The sequence below is a fragment of the Lontra canadensis genome, unplaced genomic scaffold (genome assembly GCF_010015895.1).
Source record: "Lontra canadensis isolate GAN:19392208 unplaced genomic scaffold, GSC_riverotter_1.0 scaffold26, whole genome shotgun sequence".
In the NCBI taxonomy this organism is placed as follows: domain Eukaryota; kingdom Metazoa; phylum Chordata; class Mammalia; order Carnivora; family Mustelidae; genus Lontra; species Lontra canadensis.
Window position 1 is genome coordinate 4137113 of NW_022631020.1, and position 27233 is coordinate 4164345.

Below are 27233 nucleotides of genomic sequence, written 5' to 3' on the forward strand. Positions count from 1 at the left end.
ATGATTTATAAAATACATTAAACGTACAAAAGGAATTATTCTGCATATGGTATACAAAGACAATACTAAAAATGTTTTATAAGCAAAATATTTAGCTTTTGTAACCTGAATTTCCTTGTTAAATTTTTTTATATAATGTCATAATTTTCAGTGTTTTTAACTGTCTCATTTGCTTGCTTTAAAAACCTATAAAACAGTTATCATTTTTAAAAAAATCTGGTGTAGTATAGCTTTACTGAAAGAGGAAAAGGAAGACTGAAAAATAATTTCTCAAACACTAATTTGAGGGAATGTATACTCACAAGCAACATTTGACACCACAGAATTTTTCAAATCTGTCTTTGTCTTTTCATATCTGTCTTAGTCTTCTCATAGTTTCATAGCAGCAGTAAGATTTTACATAGGAATTTGGCATAATTAATGAACTCATTACCAAGTAGGTGAAAGGCTCTTAATTCTGCCACATTAATGGCCAGGAAATGAGAATTATTTCTATAAGAAATTATTTAAAAATATGTGGTACCACTACACTGTCATGAATTTAGGGATATGCTTTCTGTTTCAATGCACCTGTATAATAACATAGTATAAATATGACAACTAATATGTAAAAGTTGGAGGATATTTCTTAAGACTTGGCTTCTATTGCTGGGAAAAGAGTTGATGATATTTGCAGAAAGCTATATATATATATATATCTCACCAGTACTTAATTTAGTTCAGGTCCCCAAATTTAACAAAACAATCTTCATTCTGCACAAACGCCTATTTCCTGAGATCTTCCATTCCAGTAATTCCAAAGAATATCCTTGCACTCAACAGAAGAAGAATAGAGAAGAGGGAAAATAGTTTAAGAAACAACTGCAAGAAGTTTTGGAAGTTGTAGCTTTATAAATATGCAACATCCTAAAAAGTTGTAATTAGAATCACAGCAGTTTATGACTTTTAGGAACCTTAATGAAAACTTATCCAACCTTCTTGCTGTATGAATAGGTAAGGTGAGGCTCGAAGAAAACAAGCAGTGATTCTCAGTTTAGACGTCTTTCCACTGCACCGTGCTCTCCCCGTACACCTAAAGTCTGTGACTGAAGGTATATGACTGATACAAAAATTATGTTTTTGCAAGTGTATAGTGTATAACATTAACCAGGTAACAAAAAAACTAAATCAGTTCCTACAGCTCAAAGCTTTAAATTGCCTGCTAAGTTTTTACTGGAAGAAAAAGACCAAATATAAAGCAATCAAACTAGCAACCAAAAAAACCCCCTCAATCTCTTCCATGAATGGTGTTAGAAAAACTGGACAGCTACATCCAAAAAAAATGAAACTGGACCACTCTCTTATACCATACACATACACAAAAAAACAACTCAAAATGGATTAAAGACCTAAATGTGAGAACTGAAACCATAAAAATCCTTGAAGAGAGCACAGACAGTAATTTTTCTGACCTCAGCTGTATACCTTTTCTAGATATGTCTCCTGAGGCAAGGAAAATAAAAGCAAAAATAGATTATTGAGACTACATCAAAATAAAAAGCTTCTGCACAGTGAAGGAAACAATCAATAAAACAGGAAGACAACAGGGGAGAAGATAGTTGCAAATGACATATCTGATAAAAGGTTAATATCCAAAACATATAAAGAACTTATACAACTCAACACCAAAAAAACCACAAATAATACATTAAAAAATGGGTAGAAGACATAAACTGACATTTCTCCAAAGAAGACATACAGAAGGCCAACAGACAAATCAAAAGATGTTTAACATCACTCATCATCAGGGAAATGCAAATCAAAACCACACTGAGATATCACCTCACATCTGTCAGAATGGTTAAAATAAAAAACACAAGAAGTAACAACGGTTGGCGAGGATGTGGAGAAAAAGGAGCCCTCAGTGCAGTTGCTGGGAATGCACACTGATCCAGCCACTGTGGAAAACAATATGGAGGCTGCTCAAAAAATTAAAAATAGAAATACCATATGAGCCAGTGATTTCGCTACTGTGTATTTACCCAAAGAATACAAAAACATTAATCTGAAAAGATATACAAACCCCTATGTTTACTGCAGCATTATTTACAATAGCCAAAAGATGGAAGTGGCCCAAGTGTCCATTGACAGATGAGTGGATAAAGAAGAGGTGATACATACGAAATCTTCCATTTGCAAAAACATGGATGGATCTAGGGATTATACCAAGTGAAAAAAGTCAGTCAGGGAAAGACAAACACCATACTCTTAACTAGAGAGAACAAACTGATGGTTACCAGAGGGTAGATGGGTGGAGGGATGGGTGGAAAAGCTGAAGGGGATTAAGAGAACATTTATCATGATGAGCACTGAGCAATGTACAGAGTTGTTTAATAACTATATTATACACCTGAAACTAATATAACACCATATTAACTATACTGAAATTAAAATAAAACAAAAACAAAAACACCCTTCAAGCCCTAAGCTCTATGACAATTCATCCTACAAACATTTAGTAAAGGCTTAACTAAGCACTAGGGTATTATAAATTTTCATTCTCATACTACCATGTAACTAACATGCATAGTACTTAATCACAATTGTAATTTCGCATTTATTCACATCGGTCAGATTCATTTCTGTCACCCCCACTAACCTTAAGGGCCAAAAGAGTATATTTTGGTCCCCGATTCATCACAAGGGCCTTGTCTAGTACACGAAGCAATGGAAGTGAATGAGTGGACCGAAAGAGCCCTGCTGCTCTGACTGATTTTATAACAAATACATAAGCTATAAAGTGGTAACTATAATATGTGCTATGGAAGAAAACTAGCTATAAAAACTCAAGTGTCAACTTAGTGTAGAGAGGGGCCAAAGAGGGAAGGAAGAACAAACAGAGGAAAAGTCTGTGCAAAGGCCCTGGATAGCACTGAAATAAAACAAGCCTACAGGGAAAATGAGCCAGGAGGGGACACTGCTATGGGATGGAACTGGGGGGTAAATAACGGCTACACCATGACAGCTTTGCTGATCAGGTCAAGGAGATCTGTCTTTGTCCTAAGTGCAAAAGAAAGTGACTGGAGTATTTCTGGGTGTGGTGAGGAAGTGAATGTGACATGATCAAATCTGCTATTCAGAAAGATCGCTCTGGTTAAGGGGGGCACCGGCATGGCAGCCGTGGCCAGGAAAGAGACTACTGCAACAGGCAAAAGATTACGACAGCCTGGAATAACATGGTAGGGGCAGAGACACAGAAAAACAGATGAATTCCAGAGATATTCAGAGGTCACTTACTGACAGATGAGAAGGGGACAGAGAGGTCAAAGAGGGAGTGTTGAAGACTCCGCTAGCTTGTTTACCGGACATCTTGAAACAGGGAACACCAGAAGAGGGAGATGACCAGGTCTGGAAGGGCAAGATGATGAACTGGTTTCGGACATAAGTGGAAATGGAAGTTCACAACTTTTTACCCATCTGTGGAACATTTAGATGACCAAATTGGTATAGAAAGGAAAAGACAACTGATAATGAGCATTTGACAAATTTCCCAGGTAAGTTCTGAAAATCAGGGGAGGGAAAATAAGTTTATGAAACCATCTCTTGATGCCTAAATCTAGTCATTTAAGATTTATTCAGCATCCTGTCATTGTCGTCTCATTAATCTACATAAGAGATCCCCACAAGAGGTGGCTTCTACCCTTTTTGTAAAAAAGATTTATTTACTTGAGAGAGAGAGAGTGTACATGAGGTGAGGGAAGTAGGGAGAAGGAGAGAGAAAATCTCAAGCAGACTCCATGCTGAGCACAGAGCCCAGTGTGGGGCTCGCTCTTGCAACCCTGAGATCATGACCTCAGTCGAAAACAAGAGTCAGATGTTCAACCAACTGAACACCCAGGGTCCCCGGGGGCTTCTCCTTTTATCCCTATTCCTGCTAGATGCCTTATGAGGGACCCAGAGAGCTGCTGAGACTAAGACTGAAAGTTCAGAAAATGGCAATGTTTCACTTGACTAGATTAAAAGAAGATTCAGACTCACTGATATGCAGAACATGGTAGGGGAAAAAGGGGGGAAAGAGAGGAGAGGAATAATTCCTATTTTTTTTCCATGGGTGCTTCACATTCCTACAACCAATTACCTTCCAAGAGGTACAATGGGTAGCATGGTATATGCCCTTCATTTCCATAGAAATTAGAAAGAGTTTCACTAATTCTGGATAATACATGCTAATACTTAGGATAGTGCTGATGAGAATGGAGGGGTTCAAAGATAGAGGCAACTAAGATAATAAAAGAGCTTTTCCAGAAGCAAATCTAGAAGTTTACAAATGATGCGGTGCCGATACATCCTAAAATGACACTGTGTCACCCTATGACTAGATCCCACGTTCCAATAACATGTTGCAAAACAGCATCACTTGAACATGCCTGGATGGGTCAGTTGGTTAAAAGCAACTGCTTTTGGCTCAGGTCATGATCCTGGAGTCCTGGGATCAAGTCCTGCAATGGGCTCCCTGCTCGGTGGGGAGTCTGCTTCTCCTTGTGACCTCTCCCCTCTCATGATCTCTCTCTCTCTCTCAAATAAATAAATAAAATCTTAAAACAAATAAACGGCATCACTTGGGCTAAATCATACAATTAAGTGAGATAATACATATTTAGTGCTTAGCTCAGTGCTAGCAGATAATAAACATTCAACAAATGCTATTACTCATTCTATGCTGCCCCTAGGCCAAAATACATTTGCCATATTGGTGTGAATTATGTGACTGACTTGTAAGAAGTCTGAATGAAGGAGAGTATGCCTTTTACATTACCTGGATATTTTTCACAAAATTTTAACAAGGGGAGGGGAAAGTCATTCTATCCTTTGATCAAGGAGAACTTCAGCTTAAAATGTTCTAGACAAAATGTCATCACAGTGTGATGTGTCATGAAACATGCTGGTATGAAAACAAAGATTTTAACATTCAAGAGGGAAAAAAAAGAAACCCGATCTAATGATCAAAGAAAAGAGGATATACTCACTTGTCAACTGAGCTTTGGATAATTTTTCACCACAACTATAACCATGACTGCTCTCCTGTAGCTTTAGCCATTCCTGGGCTTGGAACAGGTAAAGTTTAGCTTCTTTTCCAACAGCTACTGCTATGTTGTTGATTCTGACACACAGAAGAGCATGGTCACCTTGACATTAAGACAAAAATTATTAAATTGTTTGGTCTTGTATGGAACTCACATGACAAGACAATGCAACACCTTTATTCATCAAAACAGGAATTTAAAAAGCAGAATATTTCCTTTTGCTTTTTAAAATTTTTTAAATTTAAATTCAATTAATTAACATATGGTATATGATTAGATTTGGAGGAAGAGTTCAGTGATTCATCAGTCTTATAGCATATCCAAGAACACAGTTTTTCTTAAATCTCACTTAACTAGGTAGATCACATTGGAATGAGTATCCCATTCAGGTGCAAATCAAAAGACTATTCATATTAATTATCCAAATTAATGTGTGGTATCTCCTTACACTTCCAATGAAAGGTGATGTCATTTCACTGAATAAACAGCAAAATCTGCTTATTTGGACATGAACCATAAGAGAATTTCTGCCTCATTCTACAACCACTCCACATCTTTACTATTTGTTCATAAACTATCTACAGAAATTTCCCACCAAAGTTCCTCTTGTTTTCTAATATAACATGTGAGTTAATATGCTTTTAATGTAAAAAATACACATAGCTAATAGCAAGAAAGTTTGAACAAAGGAGTTTGGAGGTAGACATTTTACACTTGATAAAAGTGTAAATGTGTACACTTGACATCTTTGACTTTTACAAAGGAACTTACAGAACAATGGATGTTGTGAGACATTTTAAAATAAGCCTGGTTGTACACACAGAGTACGCTGAAGGCCCCAAACAGAAATGGCAGAAAGTAGTTGCCTCTAGGGAAAGGGACTCTGGGTGAGAAGTAAAGCAGGAGACGGTTTTCAGTTTTCATTTTAAGATCTCTTCTCCTGTGCTGTTGTCATGTTTGTTATAATTATCACTTTGACTAAACATTTTAAATAAATTCATGTTAGTATGTATCAAGGAATGTCTAAGTCTCCTACATAAATTGATCACATTATAAACTGTCCAAAATTTTAGAAGTGACTTGAATCTTAACATCTTAAATCGCATTCTGAATTAGTTAATGATTTCAGTATAACTTAGTACTATTATTTTACTGAATTCAAATTCACTGAAGACTGGAAATAATAAAAAAATTTATATACATACATACACACACACACACATACACAGAAAGAGCGTGTATGTGTGTTAACGTACTTGGAACACTCAGGTCCTCAATCTTCCGTGAGATATCTGGATTATCTACCTAAGTTTCCCCTCCATGTTTACCAAGTAATCATGAAATATCCGGGTTTTCTAAGTCCCTCTGCTACTGATAACCCACATCATAGCTTCCATATATCCCAGATGTTCTAGCACTGTCCAGGTTGTGTTATTTATTGTAGTGTCTTTGCTATCCCTGTCAATATTCAAAGTACAGTTACAGCCAACTGATTAAAAAAAAAAAAAAAAAAACCTAAAAATGTGACCTAAAAAAAAATAATAAAGTGTTTCTAGAGTTTCTTCTTCACCCAACGTCTGTGCCACATAGGATATTGGAAAACTGGTTTGTATTCATTTTCTCAGCTAAACACTTTGATTTAAAAAAAAATTTTTTTCAGGTTCCCCTCCATTTACACCAATTCTGTAATTCTGCAATACTTTAAATTCCTTTCCGACACCAAAATAGCTTCTTGTCTCTATTACCTTCTCTGGGACAACAGTCTGACATTGCATCTTTTAACGCTAAAAACTGTATTAATCAAGGATACCATCCTCATCAGGGCAAATAATTATTTGGAATACAAATACCAGTCAAATAGAGTACCAAAAGTACGAACCAAGAAAATCACTTAAAATTTCGAGTGTGCAGGTAAAGCAAAAATTAGAACGAATTGCAAATTCATTCATTTAAGACATTGATTTTTGAGGGAGACCGGGAAGTCAGAATCAAATGCAGTTCTCGTCTCAGAAAGGCCAAAAAGGATACATTTATGAAGCTTCCAGAACACACTTACATGCATTTCTGTCAAGTGAATTCTAGGCCTCCTGATCCATGGTAAATCCACTCCTTTAGTAGTGGGGTAACCAAACTGTCCCCCCTTGGGACCACTAGATTAGCAAGTATTTTATTTGGTTTCCAAACCTCTCTGCTTCGAGTAGGTTTTAGCAAATTATCTTAAAAACAAAAATTAAACCCAGTAAATCTAAGTTCTGGAGCTTAAATGCACCCATAAGTACAGTGTCTTAGTGTATATAACCAGGCTGAGACAGGACCGAGCAAAGGATGCTTCCTTGAGGGAAGGATCTCGAAAGATGCAGCAGAGGAAGTCCTCGGTACTTTCGAACGTGTGGGGAGGGAGGGGGAAACGGCGTTTCAAGTGCAGACCACAGTCACTAGTCGGGGGAGGGTGCAGACCAGGGAGTGGGGAGCAGCGACAGCACGGCGGGCGTTAACGCATCCCCGGATCCCGGCAGCTGCGGTCGCGGGCGGGCTGGCGGCTATGCGGGAAGTCCAGGTGCAGCCGGGGCAGTCCCCCGCGTCGCGGCCACCGGCTCCAGGCCTCCCCCAGCGAGGCAGGGAGGCGCTGCCCGCGGGATGGGCCCACGCGCCTGCATCCCGCTCCCCGCCCCCGCACCTACCGTGGAACTCGAAGTGGCCGATGCTCTGGCCCTGAGCGTCTCGGGCCGCGGCGCTGCTGAAGCTGCCCCGCAGGGTCTTACCCTGGCTGCCCGGCGGCCACCAGCAGCAGGCGAGAGATACCGCCAGCAGCCGCAGGGCTCCCATCCCCCCCTCTCCCTAGCGGCACCTACACCTGGGCTCCAACCGCCTGCGGCCGCCTTCCCCACGTCGGCAGCCTGGGCCGCGGGAGGAGGGAGCAGGACCGGCGTCCCGGACCCGCCCCCGGGAGACTGACAACCTATGTGGCAGGCCCCTCCGCCACGAGCCAAGTACACCCACCAATCAGAGCCCGAGATGGGCGGGACGTGTGGAGGCGCGCGTCCCATCACTCCCCGCCTGCCGGCTAGTTCCCGCCTTTTTTATGGAGACTCGGAAGGATGCTGCCTCGGGTTACGGAAAAAGCCTAGCCCTCCGCCGTCTCCGTGCGTGGTACTACTGCGCATGCGCCAGTCTTCCGAGGACTTTCCAGGGAGTTTGTAGGGTTCTGGAAGAACTGAGAAGAAGCGCACGGTGGCACCGGTTCTGGTGAGGAAAAGAAAGCTCCCGCAAAGGCCAAGGTGCCTATGCAAACTACTGGACGTTTCCGTTTTAGTGTCCGAAAGACACGTGGCTGTAACTCAATGTCCAAGTTTAATGCAAGAATTCTCTTGGCACATCTAACCGAATTTAACTTCTTTGGTTACCTGTCTTCTTGAATTATATCGTCAGACAGCTGCGAAGTACAGTGTACACCCGTACATCCAATTATCTCAATGAAACATGTCTATTAGCCCCTCTTCTGGGAGGCGATGGTAGGAAGCAGCTGCCACTCTTGGTATCCAGGCCATCCTGGTCTCATCTTACTTGTCCTGTGGCACAGTCTTAATTTTCTCCAGTTGGCCACACACAGCCATCTCTACCCTAGAGCCACAGAAAGCTTTGGGAAACAAAATTTGCATCACTTCCTTCAAAGGTTTTGATCACCTGTAGTACACAAGCCAGACTCCAGACTATAGCTTTCGAGTCTCTCCAATTTCCAACTCGACTTTTGGTCTCCATCCTTACCGAGCCACTGTCAGGTCGCTGAACACCCCAAGTTCTCCTGTCTGAGCCTGTAGCGCTCGAGATCCGTTGTATTTAAGAAGTGAGATAGTATTATTAGATTGTGTGCACGTTTTCGCTATTACATATAGACAATATATCGGTGAACATATTTGTGTTTTTCTGCAATTATCTATATTATATATCATGGAATTTGGGAATCACAAGTTATGCGCATTTGACCTTTTCCTATATGTTACCACTTTGTCCCCCCCAAAAGGTTGTAACAAATGACGTTTCCATATATACTGGGTATTCTCATTCTTTTTCTACTTTGCCAACACATTATATGAAAAAAGAAAAAAAATCAGGATATTTATTTATCCATTCAACATTAATTTATCATTTATTCTGTGCCAGGCCTGGTGCCCCGGCCTTGGGATTATAGCAGGAAACAAAACAAAGACCCTGCCCTCTCTGGCCAGTACCAACGATCAGTTCAACATAAATGTTGATGACTGCTATGGAGAAAAAAGAAAGGAGCATAAAATGGTTCAGCAGGACTGCGGTAGAGCTTGCTATTTTAATTGGGGTGGTCAAGGAAGGACTCTCTACAAGGGTGACCTTCAACCTGAGAACTGAAGAAGTAAAGGTAAAAACTAGGCAGGCATCTGGGGAGAGGGCATCCAGGCCTAAGGGAAGTCGCATGCTTGACAAATTCAAGGAGAAACAAGGAGGGCAGGCAGGGTGAGCAAGAAGAGTAGGGGTAGGATCTAGGGAACCTCTACCAGGACTGCCAGCAGCCTGATTTGTCGGTAATGATATTAACAACAAAGCAAAACGCATTTTGCAGTTGCGAACTCCCATTTCCACACTTTGCAAGCAGAGAACTTCTGAAGTTCTCGGCTCAACCAGAGAGTCATCTGTGGAAATTGTCCAGCAGTACAGGAATGAAAAGAAGGTAATCGTTCATAACTCCGACCATCTGCGTACCCAGGTAAAGCCTGATCCATTCTGGTGTCACTTGACACAAAACATTCCAGACCCCACTTCCCAGCCACCCCAATTACGCCTAACGGGCCCTGTTTGGGAAAGAGAAGAGCTGCGCCTGCGCAGTAGCGTGGCGCGGCCCTCGCACCCCAGGGCCCCGCCCAGCGTGCAAGGGGGCGGGGATAAGCGGGCCCGTCTCCGGAAGCTGCTGCCGCCTTCCCCACTGACGTGTCGGGGCCGCGAGACGCGTCGCACAAAGTCGCGGTGGAACTTCGCTGCGGTGTACAGATCTGGCGCTTGACGCTGCCGGGCACTGCTGAGCTGGGAGATGTCGGCTGCGGGCCGGACGGAGCCCTTGGGTCCTCCCAGCGGCTTTGCGAAGCGGCTCCTGGTGACCGGGGGTGCTGGTTTCATGTAGGTAACGGCGCCGCTGGACGAGGAGTGGCTCCCCAGAAACCCCAACCTTTTCCTGCGCCTCTGCTTGCTCTTGGCAACTTGGAACCAGCTTGGGGGGTCTGATATGGGAGGGTCTTAACGCACGAACAGCATCAGCCTACCTTCTCCCCCCCTCACCCCGCTTGCGAAGTCTTGGTTCCTTTGAAACCGCGACTTCTTTAAGGCGCCTCCCCACCAAAGCTGAAGCGGTGTGGTGCTCTCTGCCTTCTTACCTGGCCCGGGATGCACCTGACACTCGTCCGAGTGCCCCCACATGGCAGTAAACTCCTCACCATCTGCCCAGCCTCCAGCCCGCCCTGTCCGTACGCAGACAGGCCTTGTGCATGTAAGAGCCAAGAAACGATTTTTGGATTATAGCAGGACATTCATTTATTCAGCGGGCTATAAAACAACAACGACAACAACACCACACCCTCTCTTGGTGCTTTGAGCTGGATGAGTTGAGCGATGCCTCTTGCCCTCCCACACAAACGTGCAATCAGTGAGTCCTCGTTCGCTGCTTCCCAAGCGACCACTTCTCGCCCCTTCCCCCTCCCATCGTAGTTCACGTTACTGGCTTCTGCCTAGATTGCTACTGTAGCTTTCTGATTGGTCCTACTGCTTCCCCCCCTGTTGGCTAAAAGTCTGTTCTGCACACAGAAGTCAGTTTTTATTAAGTAGATAAGTGCACAAAGTTTTACCCACAAAATTTTACCCCAGCCTGTCAAACTTAGAATAAAATTAAAACAAAACTCTTTTGCATATCTAGAAGACTCAAGTGCCCCAGGGCCTGATCTTCCAACCTGATCTGCCATTCTGCCTCTTTGTTTTTCTGTACCTGCCGCACTTAACCTTTTTGGAATTTCTGGAACGCACGAGGCCCATTCCTCCTGTCGAGGCCTTTGCACTTGCTTCCCCTTTGGTTAGAGCGCTTGCATCACTCATTTCCGATGGTTGCGTAGACATCATTTCCTGGGACAGGCATTACCTAGCCATCCTATCTAAAAGCGCCCTTTCCCAACTAACACACTAATCACTATCTGAAGTCTGAAGTTATTTTGTGTATTAGTGTTTACTGGCTTCTTGCCTGCATCCCTGCTCTAGAATGTAAACTGGATGAGGGCAGAGACTACTGTTCCCCTCAGAATCTGTAAGAATGCCTGGCTTATTCTACAAAGGTCTTCGGTAGTTATTGAATGGATGAATGCACAGTTACCAACAGGAAACTCCCAATGTCTAGTGGAAGAGAACATGGGAACATGGGAATCACGTCCCCCATTGGCATATTAAGTCACCTCTTTAAATCTGACAATAACTTGGAGGAGGGTATCAGGCTGGCAGGATTTATCTAATAAGAAGAGGGGCATGGCCATAAAAGGGTGGTACTTGTGTGAGAGTGCTGGTCCCAGAAGGGCAGGTTCTAGAAAAATGCTGTGAAAGGGCTGTCAGGTACAAACTCTGAGTTCATAATTTGGTCAAGGGCTGCCCTTATTCCTGGGAGCCGAATGTTTTGGTGTCTATGAGGAAATCTGGTGGACCATCTCACTGAGAGATGCCTCTGGTTCCACTCCTGGTCCTGGGAAAACCAGGAGCCAATATGGTTACCCAACTCAGGATGGCCTCAGCCATTATTAGCTTGGAAACCTCGGTTTAATCTAGAACCTCCCTGAATTTTCTAGTTTACACAACCATATTCTTGTACCAGGAGATAGTAATTGCAGTAGGGTTACTGTGAACATCAACAACTGTGCTCATACTAAGTGAAGTTTTGCAGTTATACCCACGGTCTCTTAAAAGGTACGTTATAGTTTCAGTCTACCTGTACTGACCACCACCCATTGTACTTTATCATCCTGCTTCACTCCCACACTCAAAGCACATGGACACAGATTGTTTGGTTAAACAATTTTTTTCCCTTATACCCAGGACCAGTAAATTCTCTTTTTTCTCCACAGTGCCAAAGGATATTGATATATCAATACCGATTATTGATCCTGTTGAGAAAGTTAGTGAAAAGTGGTGGGGTTGGGGGAGGGAATGTATTCAGTGTACTTAATGTTAATTCCGTTATTTTGCAGAAACTTAAAGATATCTCTGAATAGTTTCTAATACTCGACAGGTTAAGGTAACATTTAGGAAATGTGAAGAATTTAGGGAAAAGGTTACATCTTCTACTAACAAAATACACTTTTTTTTTTTAAAGCGGATCACATATGATTGTTTCTTTAGTAGAAGATTATCCAAACTATATGATCATAAATCTAGACAAGGTGAGTTTTATAAAAATGAGCTTCATGCACTGATACTTTATACATTTTTTAAAAAGTATTAGAATCTTATCCCGCTGATATTTTAGTTTTTATTTGGTCATTTTAGCAACTTAGGGATCTACATAGTCATGTGATCATGCTATATTTAATCTTAGTCTTTTAGAAGTTTTTCATTATGATAGCCCATAAAGTAAAGCTTTTAAGTGCAGTATTTTTACCAGAAGAATATCTTCAACCCTAAATTCAATATTTAATGTAATCTTGTGATTATTAATATTTTTCTGGAATTGGGATACTTTGATTATTTGATTTATTATTTTATTATTTGGTATTATAACTGCCACCCTCTGGAAAATTACATACTTATTTCTTAGATTAAAACTAATTTAGTTTTGAGGATTTTTCTGTAATAATTGAAGTCTCCCTGAAGAGTCCGAAAGCCATGATTGGTAATCACTGGATTTTTGACTTGAAACACAAGACGCAGTTACCTTAATTTCATAAGACGTAATAGTAAAAATCTATAGACAGAATTATCTGTAGGTCTTGCCAATTTTTGCCTGCCTTACTATCAGAGACAGTAATTTTTTCCCCCTTTGTACAGGGATTTACCAACAATTAACTCTGAAAACAGTGCAATGAGTTATAATATGCATAACAAAGGTGTAATTGTTTTCAAGTACTAGTTCTTTTGCAGTGAGAAATGGTAAGCTTTTCTGGTGGCTGGGGGCAAATCTGGGCCGGAAAATTTTTTAAAGGAAGGGTTTCTAAAAAATAATTTTTTGTATTTTCAAAAAGTAACAAGATTACATGGTTTTTGTTTTTTACTTTCTAATATACCAGAGACTTCTTCTAAAAGCAAAGAGCAAACCCTTTAAGAAAACATGTTTTCATATTACGATCAGAATAGCTACAGTTTTTTAAAATAAATCGATATTTTATAGGAAAAACTATTATCGCTTTTGGTGTTGTTTCTCTCCCTCTCCCTCACTTACTTATTTTAAGCTGGATTACTGTGCAAGCTTGAAGAATCTTGAAACCATTTCTAACAAACAAAACTACAAATTTATACAGGTATGAAACTTTTCTTATAATTATATAAGTTTTATGCTGTGCCTCTGTAGCCATTCAGACCTTGTTTCTACTTGGCAAGCTTGTGTAGTGTGGGCTTGGAAAGCATGCTTATTGAAGACCTTCTAATTTCCAGAAGTACCATGTGCTACAGAGACTACTACTTTTAGATTAATACCACTATAAAGCTGCGTGTGATAGTTGGTGCCTTGGCAGCTCTCTGGATAGGTGACTGACCTTACATGGTTTATGATTTTTAGGTCCTCCATAGCCTTCTTAACGAGGTCTTGCTGGGTTTTAAAGAGATTAGTGTAAAGGGGACTGTTACTTAGGCCAGTCAACAGCCAAAGAGCCTATCCTAACAGCCCGTGGGCTAATGTTCTTCAATCAATGTGGATTGATTGGCTCTGGAGGGCTGATTTACTAGGTACTCTTAGAAGAGTCCAAAGTATAAACCAGAGAGCCAAGTCATTAATTTGCAAAGGGAAATTTTAATGTCAAATGAAACTATTAATGATTTATGGGTTTTTTTTTTAAAGATAATCTATAAAACTCTCCTTTTCACCACAAATTATAAAGAATATACTGAGCACACTCTTCTATATGAAAGCGTTTCTTTCAGTCACCAAAGAATTGTTGAGAATATATATTTCTAGAAGAGTTAAATGTACATGTAACATCGAAAGTCCTTTTACGAGTTCACTTAGTTCACTCAGTTGTGGTGAAACACATTTTTAAAAATGTGGTTGTAAATGGTTACACTTACTTTAAATGTATTGCAATAATGGTTACCTCAAACTTTAAAAATATGTTTACAAAAATCTCCTGTTAACATGAGGTTGGCAAAAATGTTATGGGAAAAAGCTAGCTTGCTTCTTAGTTGTCATTGGTGCTCAATAAAATATGGTTTTGGACACATATTTGCAAATAAGTATTTTGAATTGATTATCTTATATCCTCAGATGCTGGAGAAATACCTCATTACTATACTTATTTGACCCCTTGGTTGGATTTTCAAGATAATCTCTATTAAAGCAGGGTGGTGGGGGGAGATTAATTTTTTTCTTATCATTGTTTTGGTTCATGTAGTAAAATGGTTATTACCAATGGCAGTGCTGAGTGAAACTTGGCTTTTTCCTGTTTTCTTTTTTGTATAGGGTGACATATGTAATTCTCACTTTGTGAAACTGCTTTTTGAAACAGAAAAAATAGATATAGTACTACATTTTGCTGCACAAACACATGTAGGTAAGCATTGTTTTATGTTACAGTTACGATGGGCAAATTTTTTTCCTGGTGGCTAATTACCCTAAATCAAAGTCCAGTATTGAAATCAAGCAAGTAGGGACTTAATATGTCTTTGAAGGAGTATATACCATGCTCTTCCAGGAAAACTGCATGCTTTTCTAGTCACTTTTATTAATGTACGTTGAAATATAACCTTGAATGCTATCTTAAAACATTGAGTTTAACTAAATGCAATATAGTAATAACTTCTGAGGAGATGGGCCTTCACCTATATTTTTAATGTGCGTGTGTGTGTGTGTGTTTTCTAAGCTGGATGGGGGATACACTGTTGAACATTATATTATCCGTAGTCGTCTGTGCATCTGCGATATCTTCTGTCTACCATTTTATATTGTGCAATATACCATACATTCAGAAGAATTTAGAAGTAAAGCTAAATGAGTAATGATAATGTGAATACCCATATAGCCATCACCTAAACAGAAGATAGAATATTGTTGAATCCTCATTCGTGGTATATTACTGCCTTGTTACTTGATTTTAAAATTATAATTTCCCTTGGTCTCCTCCATAGTATATTTAGGAGATTATTCTGTTGCAGAATATAACATATTCCTCATTCCTTTTTATTTTCATATGCTCCATTATGTAGCTGTACCCCATTTGTGTTCGTTTCCTGCATTTTGCTATTTAAATAGTACCGCAGTGGATGGCTTCATGCCTGTGTCCTTGTGTATACTTGCCAACTGATGTTGGGAGGGATTCCTAGAAGGACAAATTCAGGGTGGATTAGTTTGTTAGGGCTGCCATAACAAAATACCAGAGACTAGGGGCTTAAACAACGGAAATTTAGTTCTTACCTTTCTGGAGGCTGGAAGTCCAAGCGCCAGCAGGCCAGTTTCTCCTCAAGCTTCTCTCCTTGGCTTGCAAGTGGCCACTCCCTCTCTGTGTACTCGCACAGTTTTCCCCCCCGAGCATCCCTAGTGTTTCTCTTTGTGTCAAAATGTCTTCTCTGAAACATACCAGTCATGGTGGACGAGGGACCTGGATGGCCTTATTTTTATTTAACTACCTCTTAAAGGCCCTGTCTCCAAATATAGGCACATTCTGAAGTACTTGGGGTTAGGGTTCCATCATGAATTTGGGGGGAGCACAATTCAGCCTGATAACCAGGGTAAAGGGGTAAAGGCATATGTAATTCACCTGGCTATTGAGAAATTTCCTTCCTTAGGGGTTGAAAACACTTTGCATTCTTACTTGTAATATATAAAGTATCTTTTCCCCCAGAGCCTCACCAACAGAAGGTGGTGTCAAATTTTTTAATTTTTGTCAATCTGATAGGTAAGAAGTGGCATCTCTGAGATTTCATTTTGAATTTTTCTTCTTGTAATTGAGGCTGAGCATCTTCAGCTTAAGGACCTTTGTATTTCTTGTCTAAACTACTTGTTTATATCTCCTATCCAAAAGGGTTGTTTCCTTTTATTTTATAGAACTTCTTTTTAGATTGAACATATTAGCCCTTTGTTTCTGATAAGTTCAAATATTTGTCCCAGTTTGTCATTTGTCTTAAAAAAAATTTTTTTTTCAAATTTCTTTTCAGTGTTCCAGAATTCATTGTTCATGTACCACACCCAGTGCTCTATGCAATACGTGCCCTCCTTAATACCCACCACCAGGCTCACCCATCTCTCCACCCCCCCACCCCTCCAAAACCCTCAAATTGTTTTTCAGAGTCCATAGTCTCTCATGGTTCATCTGTCATTTGTCTTTTTACTTTGTTTATAGATTTTTCTGGTTGGTTGTTTTTTCTGTGCAAGAGCTTGTAACATAGTTGAACTGATCAGGTTTTGTTTTTTTTTTTTTTTCCCTTTTGCTTCTGGATTGTGAGCCATTTTTAGTAAAGTTCCCCTCATTCCCAGATTATAGAGAACCTATTCTTCAAGTAAATTTATTTTAAAAATAATTTATCGAACATTTGTTGTGTTTTCAACAATAACAGATTGATCTGAAAAGCCTTGCCATCTATGAAACTGGAAGTTTCAAGTTTTAAATTTAAGAACATTTTAAATTTAGATGTATCCTTTTTTTTTCTTTTTAGAATAAAAAAAAAAGTGTTTCCCGCAAATTTAGCACTGATAGTTTTCTAGGTTCTAAGAATTTACATATGCTTCACAATTTAGGCTTAAAGCAATTATAAATAGCAATGTGTTTTTGTTATTTTTTTTAAACTTTTGCAGTTGTGGTGAATGAAGAGAAGTGAATAGAACTTTCCTTAAACCTGAGTCTACTGTTGGGTGTTTGTTTTGTCCCTTGGGTGGAATTATTATAGATTTCTCTCTCTCTCTCTTTTTTTTTAGATCTTTCATTTGTACGTGCCTTTGAGTTTACGTATGTTAATGTCTATGGCACTCATGTTTTGGTGAGTGCTGCTCACGAAGCCAGAGTGGAGAAGTTCATTTACGTGAGCACAGATGAAGTGTACGGAGGCAGTCTTGATAAGGTAAGCTCAAGAAATGGTATGTTTCTCCTACTTACCATGGACCACGATGCAAATCTGTCTTCTTAAAATCTCTTCTGGGTTTCTTTCATCCCCTCATTACACACACTGTGGGACTCTCCAAAATGTTATTCCTTTGTGTCTTCTGTTCAGACCAAAGAATGTCACCCCGAATGACAACAACTACCTAGTCTTGGTACAAATTTATATGTAATTTGACTGACAATATTTTGCAAGAGAGCAGAACATCCCACCTTTCTGTCCCAAGACATATATGACAAATGTCCTTCCCATGGGCCAGGTGTAGGTAACTAGACTGCAGCATACTACCTGCTCACCTTCCTCCTCCCCTCAGGAAGCAGTGGAACATTAAGGAGTAAATGTGAAATTAGTGTAGGAACTGGCATCTGTTCTTTTTCAATCGTTTGTACATATTGTACTTTTTATGCAAAAGATGTCTCCATTCTCATCTGTATTTTTCATCATCACTGTTTTCAACAAGTGACCTCATTCTGTTTTATATTTTTACCAAAACACATACATGGTGAAAAAAAAAATCAAGGAGTTTGAAACAACTTCTAATGAGAAAAAGCAGACCCTGAGCACTTCTCCTCAGTATCCAGTCCCACCTGTGAGAAGCTATTATTCTCAGTTCTCATTGCAATTTTTGTGAGGTGAACTTTTTTCTTCTTGTACCTTTGTCACCCTACATCAGATCTGACACAGTAGCCAGAATGATTTTTAAAATAAAAGTCAGATCATGACATTACTCTGCTCAAAACCTGTTCGTATTGTTACACTGGCCTTCAAGGTTCTGCATGGTCTGGCAGCCCTCCAGCTATCTGGCTTCATCTCCCATTTCTCTCTCTCACATCAGCCTCCTTGCAGTTCCTTTGAACACAATTCTGCCCCAGGACCTTTGCACCTGCTGTTCTCTCTGCCTTTCTTAGAGGGTTGCTGTGAATGCTACTATATAAAAAATGCTTAGAAAAATGCCAGGGATGTAGTTGGGGTTCAATAATGTCTTTTAACATGTAGTAATTAACATTTCAAGTTTATTATATGTTTTCTTATTTTTTCTACTTAGAAACTATGCATAATATGTATTTTTAATGCATTTTTTTGAAATTAGGAATTTGATGAATCTTCACCCAAACAACCTACAAATCCTTATGCATCATCTAAAGCAGCTGCTGAGTGTTTTGTACAGTCGTACTGGGAACGATATAAAGTAAGAGCTGATTTCAGAAACTCTTGAATTATTTTTCTTTTGACTTAGGTGATAAAACTCCAAGTTAGCATTAGCTACATTCCATTTTTAAAGTTGAAGACATAGATTCAGGAGTTTATATATTAAGGAGTTTAAAATATTTATTTCCTATATCATGTGGACAAAGTAGGACCTACTTCTTGTTTAGTTCACCACTTAAAGGAATCATTTTTATATATGTTTTCCCACTTCAGTGGTACATGAAGTATTACAGCTGTAGGGAAAAGCCCTATTGGAATATCCTGATTCCCAGAATCCTCCAGGGGGAAGAAGACAGAGTAGGGCAGATTCCGTGACCTGCACGTGCTCCCCTCTGCCTGATTCACCTCTCTTGGCTCCTCATGATGGGAGTTGACATTTTCTTGCCTTTTGTGTTCCATAGCGTTGACCCTTTGCCCTTTCATGGTAGCTCTTTTTCTTTGTAAGCGTTGGTGCATCAGAGAAAAACAACGTGAAGTTTCACATCTAACCAAACCCAAGGTCTGAGACGCAGTCTCTGAAATCATCTGGTAGAAATTCCCTTGATTTTCTGCTCTCAAACCTAACCAACCTGCCCCCATCTATATTCATCCTGCTCTTGTCCCAGGAAAGAAAATATTCCTCTTTCTTTTAGGAGCCTCTGCCTTTCTCTGAGTCCTATCCTCTCCCATATTTTCAGGAACCTTACATCAGAAAAAAAAAAAAAAAAAAAAAAAGCCCTTCACTTCTGTCCTTGATGTGTGTGGAGTCACTTAGCTGCAAGTGCCCATTTTTCAGGACTTCTTTAGAGAATCATTACAATTGGGCCTCTTACTGCGTTAACGTTGACTACTCTTTAAGTTTCCAGCTGTCATCACGCGAAGCAGTAATGTTTACGGACCACATCAGTATCCCGAAAAGGTACATTTTACTTGTGAGTCCACACTGTGTTTCAGTGATTGTAGCTTCTCGTTATTGAAGATAATCCCTCTTCAGTTCTTTGTCTGAAATAATTTCTGCTGTAATTATACATAATTAGAAGCACTGTATGGGCCACATGCAAATCTCATCAGGTGTAGAGTCTCAAGACCCCAGTTGAGGTCTCAACCTGACACGGGCTGGTGTGACCTTGGGCCCTTGGAGCATCATCTTTAAACTGGGGGATAGTGAAAATACTCAGAAGGGATTTTGAAGGATTCAGTGAGATCACAATGTGAAAATGCCTGGTGCTCTTCACGATTCTGAAGCTCTACAGAGCATTCCCTTTGCCCCTGCCATGCTGCTGAAGACTCCTTCCTGGCTTGCATCCAGGAATTTGAGAGCTAGTTAGAGAGTCCTGCGGGAAGCTGGTACAGAAATTTGTCTTCCCGTCAGCCGGCTCACTGTTTTCCCCAGCTCCTCTTTATAGTTGCTGGCCTGAATGTCTTCCAGAAAATAGTACGAGTCGTGAATAAAGAAATGTACTTAAAAGGCTGAACCAACTGTTCAGCTGGTTCTGTATCATTAAACCTAATTTGAACGAACCATTGCCTTCTGTGCCTAAAAATTGGGAGATGGGATTTTTCACTTTCCAGCTGGTTGCATTGATCTCTTTGGCCAAGGAAAGGGGCCATGTCATGATCTGTTGGTCTTAATGTCTCCTTTGCTTGATTTGGGGAGTACCTTTCAGAGGTGCTATATAAGGTGAATAGTATATCTCACCCTATTTAACATAACCTTTCTTTAAATTCAGTGGAACTGGAATTTACTTTTTATTCATTTCACAAGCACTGATTGGGTAGGTGCTGTACACAAAGCAATAAGTAGGCTATGATTCCTGTCCTCAGGAAATCAAAGGTGAACTTTTGTGATGAGACCAAACTGTTCAGGAAGACCTTTTCTGATTTTTTACACTATTTGTATCATTTTGTCTTTATATTTGTCCAGCAGATGTCTTGTTTTTGTGAAATAGGAGGCTATCGTAGAATTCTTTCACTTATCAAAATTACAATAGCTTTTTTCTTGAAACTGATAAAAAGTTAGAATTTATCTATATGCATATTTCTTAATAAGCATAATCTTTTAATCTTATGATGAGTTAGATTCATATTAATGAGTGAATTTCCAATATCTGAAATGATATTTAAATATTCTTTTAGGTTATTCCAAAATTTATATCTTTACTACAACACAACAGGAAATGGTATGTTATTTTTTACCTTTGTACCCATATGTTTTTCTGGTATGTGGAAAATATTTGGTGACAGCCTGTCTTGAAAATCATAAAGTCTTAAGAGTTGAAGACCATAGAATTGAATGTTTCAACAGATGTATGTATTCCTTCTACACTCAATGTGATGGTTCTTTAAATAATTATAATCTGTTACTCATCTTTATGATTTACTTAGATAACTTGAAATTTCTTTAATAATTTCAGTTCTTAAATAATGTAGCCTAGAACTTGGAATTATCTCATTAAGATCCAACATCTTTATATAATTTTGCTTTTCCAAAGGATTTATTTAATTCACTGAGCTATACATATTTCTTCAAAATGAACTTAAGGTAGAAAATTGATGAATAAGTTATTTCTGAGGGATCATTTATATGTGTGTTACTTCCTTACTGAGTGCTGCATGAGGTTCGGTGGTCATTTAAAAATTATGGATAAAATTTAGAAAAGTCATGAGAATAAGTGTTTTCAGTAAAAGCTTTCTAGGCTCCCCAATGAAATTGGCTTCTCTGGAATTGTATCCAGGTGTTGTGTTACCCTGGTTTGGGAGAGCTTTTTACACTTTATGATTCCCTTTCATTTAATCTTTTTAGCTGCATTCATGGATCAGGGCTTCAAACAAGAAATTTCCTTTATGCAACTGATGTAGTAGAAGCATTTCTCACTGTCCTCAAGAAAGGGAAACCAGGTGAAATTTATAACATCGGAACCAATTTTGAAATGTCAGTGCTCCAGCTTGCCAAAGAACTAATACAACTGGTATGCATATATTTTAAGAGGGTAGTGTTTTCAAAATGGTCACTAAATCAGTGGCAGTCATCACTCATTTAGTCAAAATCACCAGTTTATAATTTACTCAATTAGAAAGTGAATGAGTAAAAAAATGAAAAGTAACATGCAGATATATCATTATTGGAAGTTATATCACTCATTTATAACAGCTTTTCGGGAAAGTAAAAGTCCTAACAGATTGGATGTAGAAACTTATTATAATAAATACCTCAATGTCAGAAATACAAAACGGTGTGTGCTAATCTTAAGGATTGATGATATGGAAGTAATTATAGTTAGGAGTGTATGTACGTATTAGTGAACATCAATTCTCAGTCTCAGGATTCAGTAGTAAGGGAGACTTGGTGTGTGGAAATACTTTCCTTTGCTCGGCTCTCAGAATACTCTGTACTCCAAACATGTGGGTTTTCCACACCAAGAAATTCTCAGAGACAAGCTGGGTGGCCTATTATTTAACTCAATTCTGACATTATCTGCCTGGAGATGGCTCCAGATCCCATAGACTAAAGGCTCACACCTCCAGGACTCTCCCCTGCTTCACGGGCCAACCACAAAACCTGGTTGTCATCTGGGCTTCTGACCACTGATCAGCAGAGGTGCTTAGCCGGAGTGACTCAACAGTTTATTTTCTAGATTATTGGCTCATTGCAAAGGATAGAACTCAGGAACAGCCAGACGGAGGAGATGCCGGAGCATGGACTGACCATGCACTGACCCGGCCCACCACTGACCCAGCACCTCCATGTTTTCTTCAGCTCAGAAGTTCTCCAAACCCCATTGTTTTGGTTTTTCATGGAGACTTCCTTAAGTAGGCATGATTGGTTAAATCGTTGACCACTGGCTATTAATTCAGGCTCCAGCCCTCTAAGCACAGGCTTGGTTCCCTTGGCCACCAGCCCCCATCCTTTAGGGGCTTTCCAAAATTCACTCATTAACATAACCTTGGTGTGTTTGAAAGGAGCTTGTTGTGAATAGCAGAAGGCACTTTTATCTCATGTCACTTAGGAAATTCCAAGGGTTTTAGGAACTTGGATAAAGACCAAATATATACTTATTATAAGTTACGGTATCACACTGAATAATAACCAAGAGCCCAAAAAATTAATATTCTCCCCTAGTTTATGCAATGTGTATTCTTCATGAGCTTCAGATGGAATGTGGGTTATCAAGCATGGAAAGTATTCCTAAAATGTTCTTCATTTTAGCTCCCTCCCCCACTTTGAAGGGGTTATTTTTTTTTTAAAGATGTATTTATTTATTTTAGACAGAGAGCTAGAGATGGGGGGGAGGGGTAGAGGGAAAGGAAGAGAGAATCTTCACGCAGACTCCGTGGGGCTCAATCTCATGACCCTGAGATCATGACCTGAGCCGAAACAGGAGTTAGACGCTTAACCCAGTGCATCACTGAGGCACTCCGAAGGGGTTGTTTTTCTGGTCTCTTTAATCAGCTATTGAATACCTTTGTTATTCTCTGGTCTCACTTTATAATTTTGACTCAAAAGCCTTTTCCATTTTGACAGATCAAAGAGACCAGTTCAGAGTCTGAAATGGAAAACTGGGTAGATTATGTGAATGATAGGTGAGTAACAAGTTAAAGCCTTGGGGAAAGGTTGTGAAATCTTAGATACTTACATAATTCTAAAATATATGGACTTAACCAGAAACTAGTGTTATCGCTTTTGATTTTTCCACTAAAATATTTTTTTCCTAATTGCATATCAAAAGAATAAAGTGTAACATTATTGCTTACTAGCTGTGTGACTTAAAGAAAGTTACTGACCTTTTCCAAGTCTGAGGTCTTCTGGAGTGTGAAATATGGATAATAATGTCTTGTTAACAGAAGTATTTAAAGGTTTATTATAACATATATAAAGTACCTGACCTAGGGTATGGGACATAAGAGCCCTAATATATTTATGTGGACTTATTTATTCATTCATCAAACATTTAGGTATGAGGCATTGCGTTCATACCCAGATCATGGCTGAAAGCAAAAAAGGATGAGCCATAGAGAGGGTTAGGCATCTGGGATTCCAGATTATTTTTTTCAACGTGTACTTTATTTTACAAATTTTCTCTCAGTATGTCATCAGGGAGAATTTTTTAAGAAAAAATTTGAATTATGGTAAAGGTTCATGAACACACATTAGTTCTCTTAGTATTTAAATTTGTAAATATGTATCCACAATGTCATTTTAAATCTTTTTTTTTTTTTCTTTTTTGAGACCTACCAATGACATGAGATATCCAATGAAGTCAGAAAAAATACATGGCTTAGGATGGAGACCCAAAGTGCCTTGGAAAGAGGGAATAAAGAAAACAAGTATGTTCTGCATTGATACTTTCTGGGGAGAGGGTGAGATTCAGAAAAATTTAAAGGAAATGTAATTTACTTTTAGAACACTATAAATTCAGTAGACTGTGGTGATGAATCATTTTCACTTTTCAAACTATTACATTTCATGTATTTCCGGCAGCAACAGTAACATCTCCTACACATGTTGTATTTCACATACTGACTTCTACTCAGCCTTCCTGTGTCTTATCAGCATTTGTCAGATACCTAGTTCATTGGTTCTCAGGTGCAGACTTTTCACTTTTTTCCATATCCTTTAAAGGTGTGAATTTTAATGTTGCCGGTGTTTTCTTCTTATTGCACTTTCCTTTCTTTCTTTGGAATATGTAAAATAACAGTCCATTTTAAGGTCCGTGGCATCTTCAATTTGAGGAGCAATCGAGTTGCTGTCTTTGAGTGTCTTAAGTCTTTTTATGTTGAAACCAACAAAATTTAGTATGTGCAGAAATAGCCATTAAGATGAGTGTATATAAAATCTGTATATATATGTTAAAGTTCGGTTTAAAAATGTATTCATGAAAAAAGATAAACTCACATGTAGAGGAAAAGTCTTCGTTTAGAGCTTGACACAGAGTTCTTATGTTGGATTTTTAAAAGCTAATTCAGAGATAATTGATCACTTTTTAACCCAAAAAAACTTTACCGATAGTATAGCCACATAAGCTAATTTTACATATTACCAGAAGGAAGAAAACAACATCTCCTCATACTTGTCATGCAGTATTGCTGCATTTACATGAACAAACAGTACATTTCTTTCTGTAACTTTAAAACCAGGGCAAATGACTTATCTCTCTCCCTGTTTTTCTTAAAATCAGAATGTCTTCAATTCTTAACACCAGCAGATGCAGTATTGAAGGACTTTTGAAGTTAAAAAGAAAACAATAACTGATTGTTAAATCTAAGTTTTCAGGTATTGAGACATCTTGTGATTAATGACATTGATTAGTTCAGAATCAAGTTGTTTTCTTCATGAGGCACCCCTTTGGCAAGACTGATTGTTACTTAAATTAAAAATCTAGGTAAAATGAGCTGAACAGCTGTTGGGCAGGATTTTTTCTTACATAGCAAGAGCCCAGTAAATGTTGGCTAACTGGTGTTCGGTGTTTTATTTTTTATTTTTGTCTTTTGGTTTTTCCTATCAGTTGACTGGTACAGAGAGAATTTTCACAACTGGAAGAATGCAGAAAAGGCATTAGAACCCTTTCCAGTACAAACGCCGTTTATATAGAAAGGACAGTTTTCAGAGAAAGAAGAACATTATCCTACCTCGACAAGTGATAAGAAATCAAGTGACCAGATGAAGTGTCTTCTTCATATAGAATCCGATTCTTGACTGTTTGTATAAAATTCAAACATAAAATGCCTCAATCTTCAGAATAGTTTTAGTATTGCCATAGGATTTAAATATCAAGATTCTCTCAGAAACCTTTTCTCCTGAAAGTTTGGAACCAGGAGGCCTAGAAAGGCTTCTCTGTAGGAGGGAGGCCAGGAAGGTGGGATCTCACGGTTCTGAGAACCAGGACGGGGAACAGCTCTGTGCGGATGACAGCCTTGGCTGGACGGAACTCAGCTTCCCAGCCTTTCCCACTGCCCAGAAAGTCTCAAGTTTTCATTCTTAGGCAATATAGGATGAGGCATATGCCCTCATTCATCTTTTTTTAACTATCTGATGTGCTATAATTGTTTTAAAATGGGAACAATGGAAGCGTATTTAGCACTTTTTAACCTTTAGTAATTTTGTAAAATTAAGTTAAATGTTTTTTAAAAGAAGGAAGTAGTTTTTATATTTTCAAAGTCAGTTGTTGAACTATATATAAGTAACTGCATATGAGAGAAATGTTATGTATTTACCATTTAAAATGACTTTATAAAATATCAATATTTTAATGTATTTAATGTAGAATGTGGCTTTATTTTTAGTGAGGTATGTTTTTATTTTGCTGTAGAAAAAATGTTATATTACTTGATTAAATATTTTTAATTCCTCTGTCTCCTAAAGACTTTAAGACGACTTGAAAAAGCAACTGACTGGATATTGCACTGAGAAAGGGAAAGGAGTCCAAGATTGTGCCCAGCCTTTCTGGCTTCCATGCATGAGTGGTGGCTTGTTTCCTCTGTGGAGTGGGTAAAAAGGTCAGTAACTTGGAGGTGGCTAAAGGAGGGTGATAAGAGTGGAGAAGGGCCTTGAGGAGGTAGAGATTGAGAAAAGAATAAGGAGATCCAAAGTTAGTAAGAGGATTTGCCAAACAAGAATGAAGCACAAACTGAAATTGAACCTTGTAATTCCAGAATTCTGAGAAGTATCAAAATAGATTGATCCAGAGGTGGGCAGAGTTGGAGTCAGGAGGGGCAGACGGAGCAGAAGGCTGAGAGAGTGACCAAAGTGATGCTCACTGCTCCTAGTTGTGTAGGAAAGAATGTGCCTCCTGGGGGTGGCCAGTAGCTAGAGGAAATGGAGCAGGGGAATGGGCACAAGGGTGTGGAGGTGAGAGCGTGGAGAGACAAGGAAGTTATAGGCAGAAAATGGGACCAACTGAAAGCAAGTGGTCTTTGGTGAACTTTGGTCATTGAGGGTAGATGACAAAATAAAAAACGTTTTTTCTGTGTCATTTGTTTTTGCACATATTTTTGTGTACACTTTTATTTCCAACTTCAATATACTCAGTATAGCTTCACTTTTATCATTTATCTAGTCTCAAGAGATGACCTTGACAAACATTAGGAACACATGATAATAAGCCAGTTAAAAAAACTCTATGCAAAAAGTGTAAAAAATGAATGTTCTACGTCATATATCATCAGAGAAGTACAGATTAAAACAAAAATTAGATACCTATTAGAATGGCCAAAATCTAGAACACTGACAACACTGAATGCTGGTAAGGATTTGGAGCCACAGGAACTCTCATACATTGCTGGTGGGAATGCAAAATGGCACAACCACTTTGGAAGACAAAACTAAACACCCTTAGGGTGTGATCCAGCAATCACACCCCTTGGCATTTACACAGAGGACTTGAAACTTAGGTTCACACAAAAACCTGCAGATGTTTCTATTCACTTTATTTGTCATTGTCCAAACTGGGAAGCCACCAACATGTCCTTCAGCAGGTGAATGGTTAAATAAACTGATGTATCCAAACTATATGAGCTGTCAAGCTGCGAAAGGACCCAGAGGAAGCTTACCTGCCTGTTACTAAGTGAAAGAAGCCAATCTGAAGGGAATATGCAGAAACAGATGGTCAAAGTTAACACCTGTAACGATAAAAGAAGGAGCAAGATTGGGTAGGGTGATGGTGCTGGCTAAGGCTCTGCAGGCAGAAAGGG

The 27233-nt window shown here is 39.2% G+C and overlaps 2 protein-coding genes across 4 annotated transcripts in view; one reads left to right on the forward strand and one right to left on the reverse strand.

Annotated features, from left to right (window-relative positions):
• GPR180 (G protein-coupled receptor 180) overlaps positions 1 to 7933 on the reverse strand; it is a 28132-nt gene extending 20199 nt beyond the window's left edge. The window contains exons 1-2 of one of the 2 annotated variants that reach the window (XM_032864154.1): positions 7745 to 7933; positions 5007 to 5165 (exon numbers count right to left, since the gene is read on the reverse strand). In XM_032864154.1, the coding sequence (XP_032720045.1) occupies positions 5007 to 5165; positions 7745 to 7889 (304 nt within the window). In that variant the 5' untranslated portion in view covers positions 7890 to 7933. The remainder of the gene's footprint in view (positions 1 to 5006; positions 5166 to 7744) is intronic. The other variant, XM_032864153.1, reaches the window with a different exon arrangement.
• A 2068-nt stretch (positions 7934 to 10001) lies between these two features.
• On the forward strand, positions 10002 to 25753 carry TGDS (TDP-glucose 4,6-dehydratase). Of its 2 annotated transcripts, none has more exons than XM_032864155.1 (12): positions 10002 to 10208; positions 12433 to 12499; positions 13505 to 13573; positions 14728 to 14818; positions 17176 to 17318; positions 18448 to 18546; positions 19405 to 19464; positions 20682 to 20725; positions 21349 to 21514; positions 23068 to 23126; positions 23773 to 23870; positions 25049 to 25753. In XM_032864155.1, exons 1-12 carry the CDS (start codon positions 10123 to 10125, stop codon positions 25132 to 25134), a joined length of 1068 nt encoding a protein of 355 aa, XP_032720046.1. In that variant the 5' UTR covers positions 10002 to 10122; the 3' UTR covers positions 25135 to 25753. The 2 variants fall into 2 exon arrangements, with proteins under 2 accessions (XP_032720046.1, XP_032720047.1); XM_032864156.1 differs by lacking the exon at positions 10002 to 10208 and adding an exon at positions 10716 to 10731.
• The last annotated feature ends 1480 nt before the right edge of the window (positions 25754 to 27233 follow it).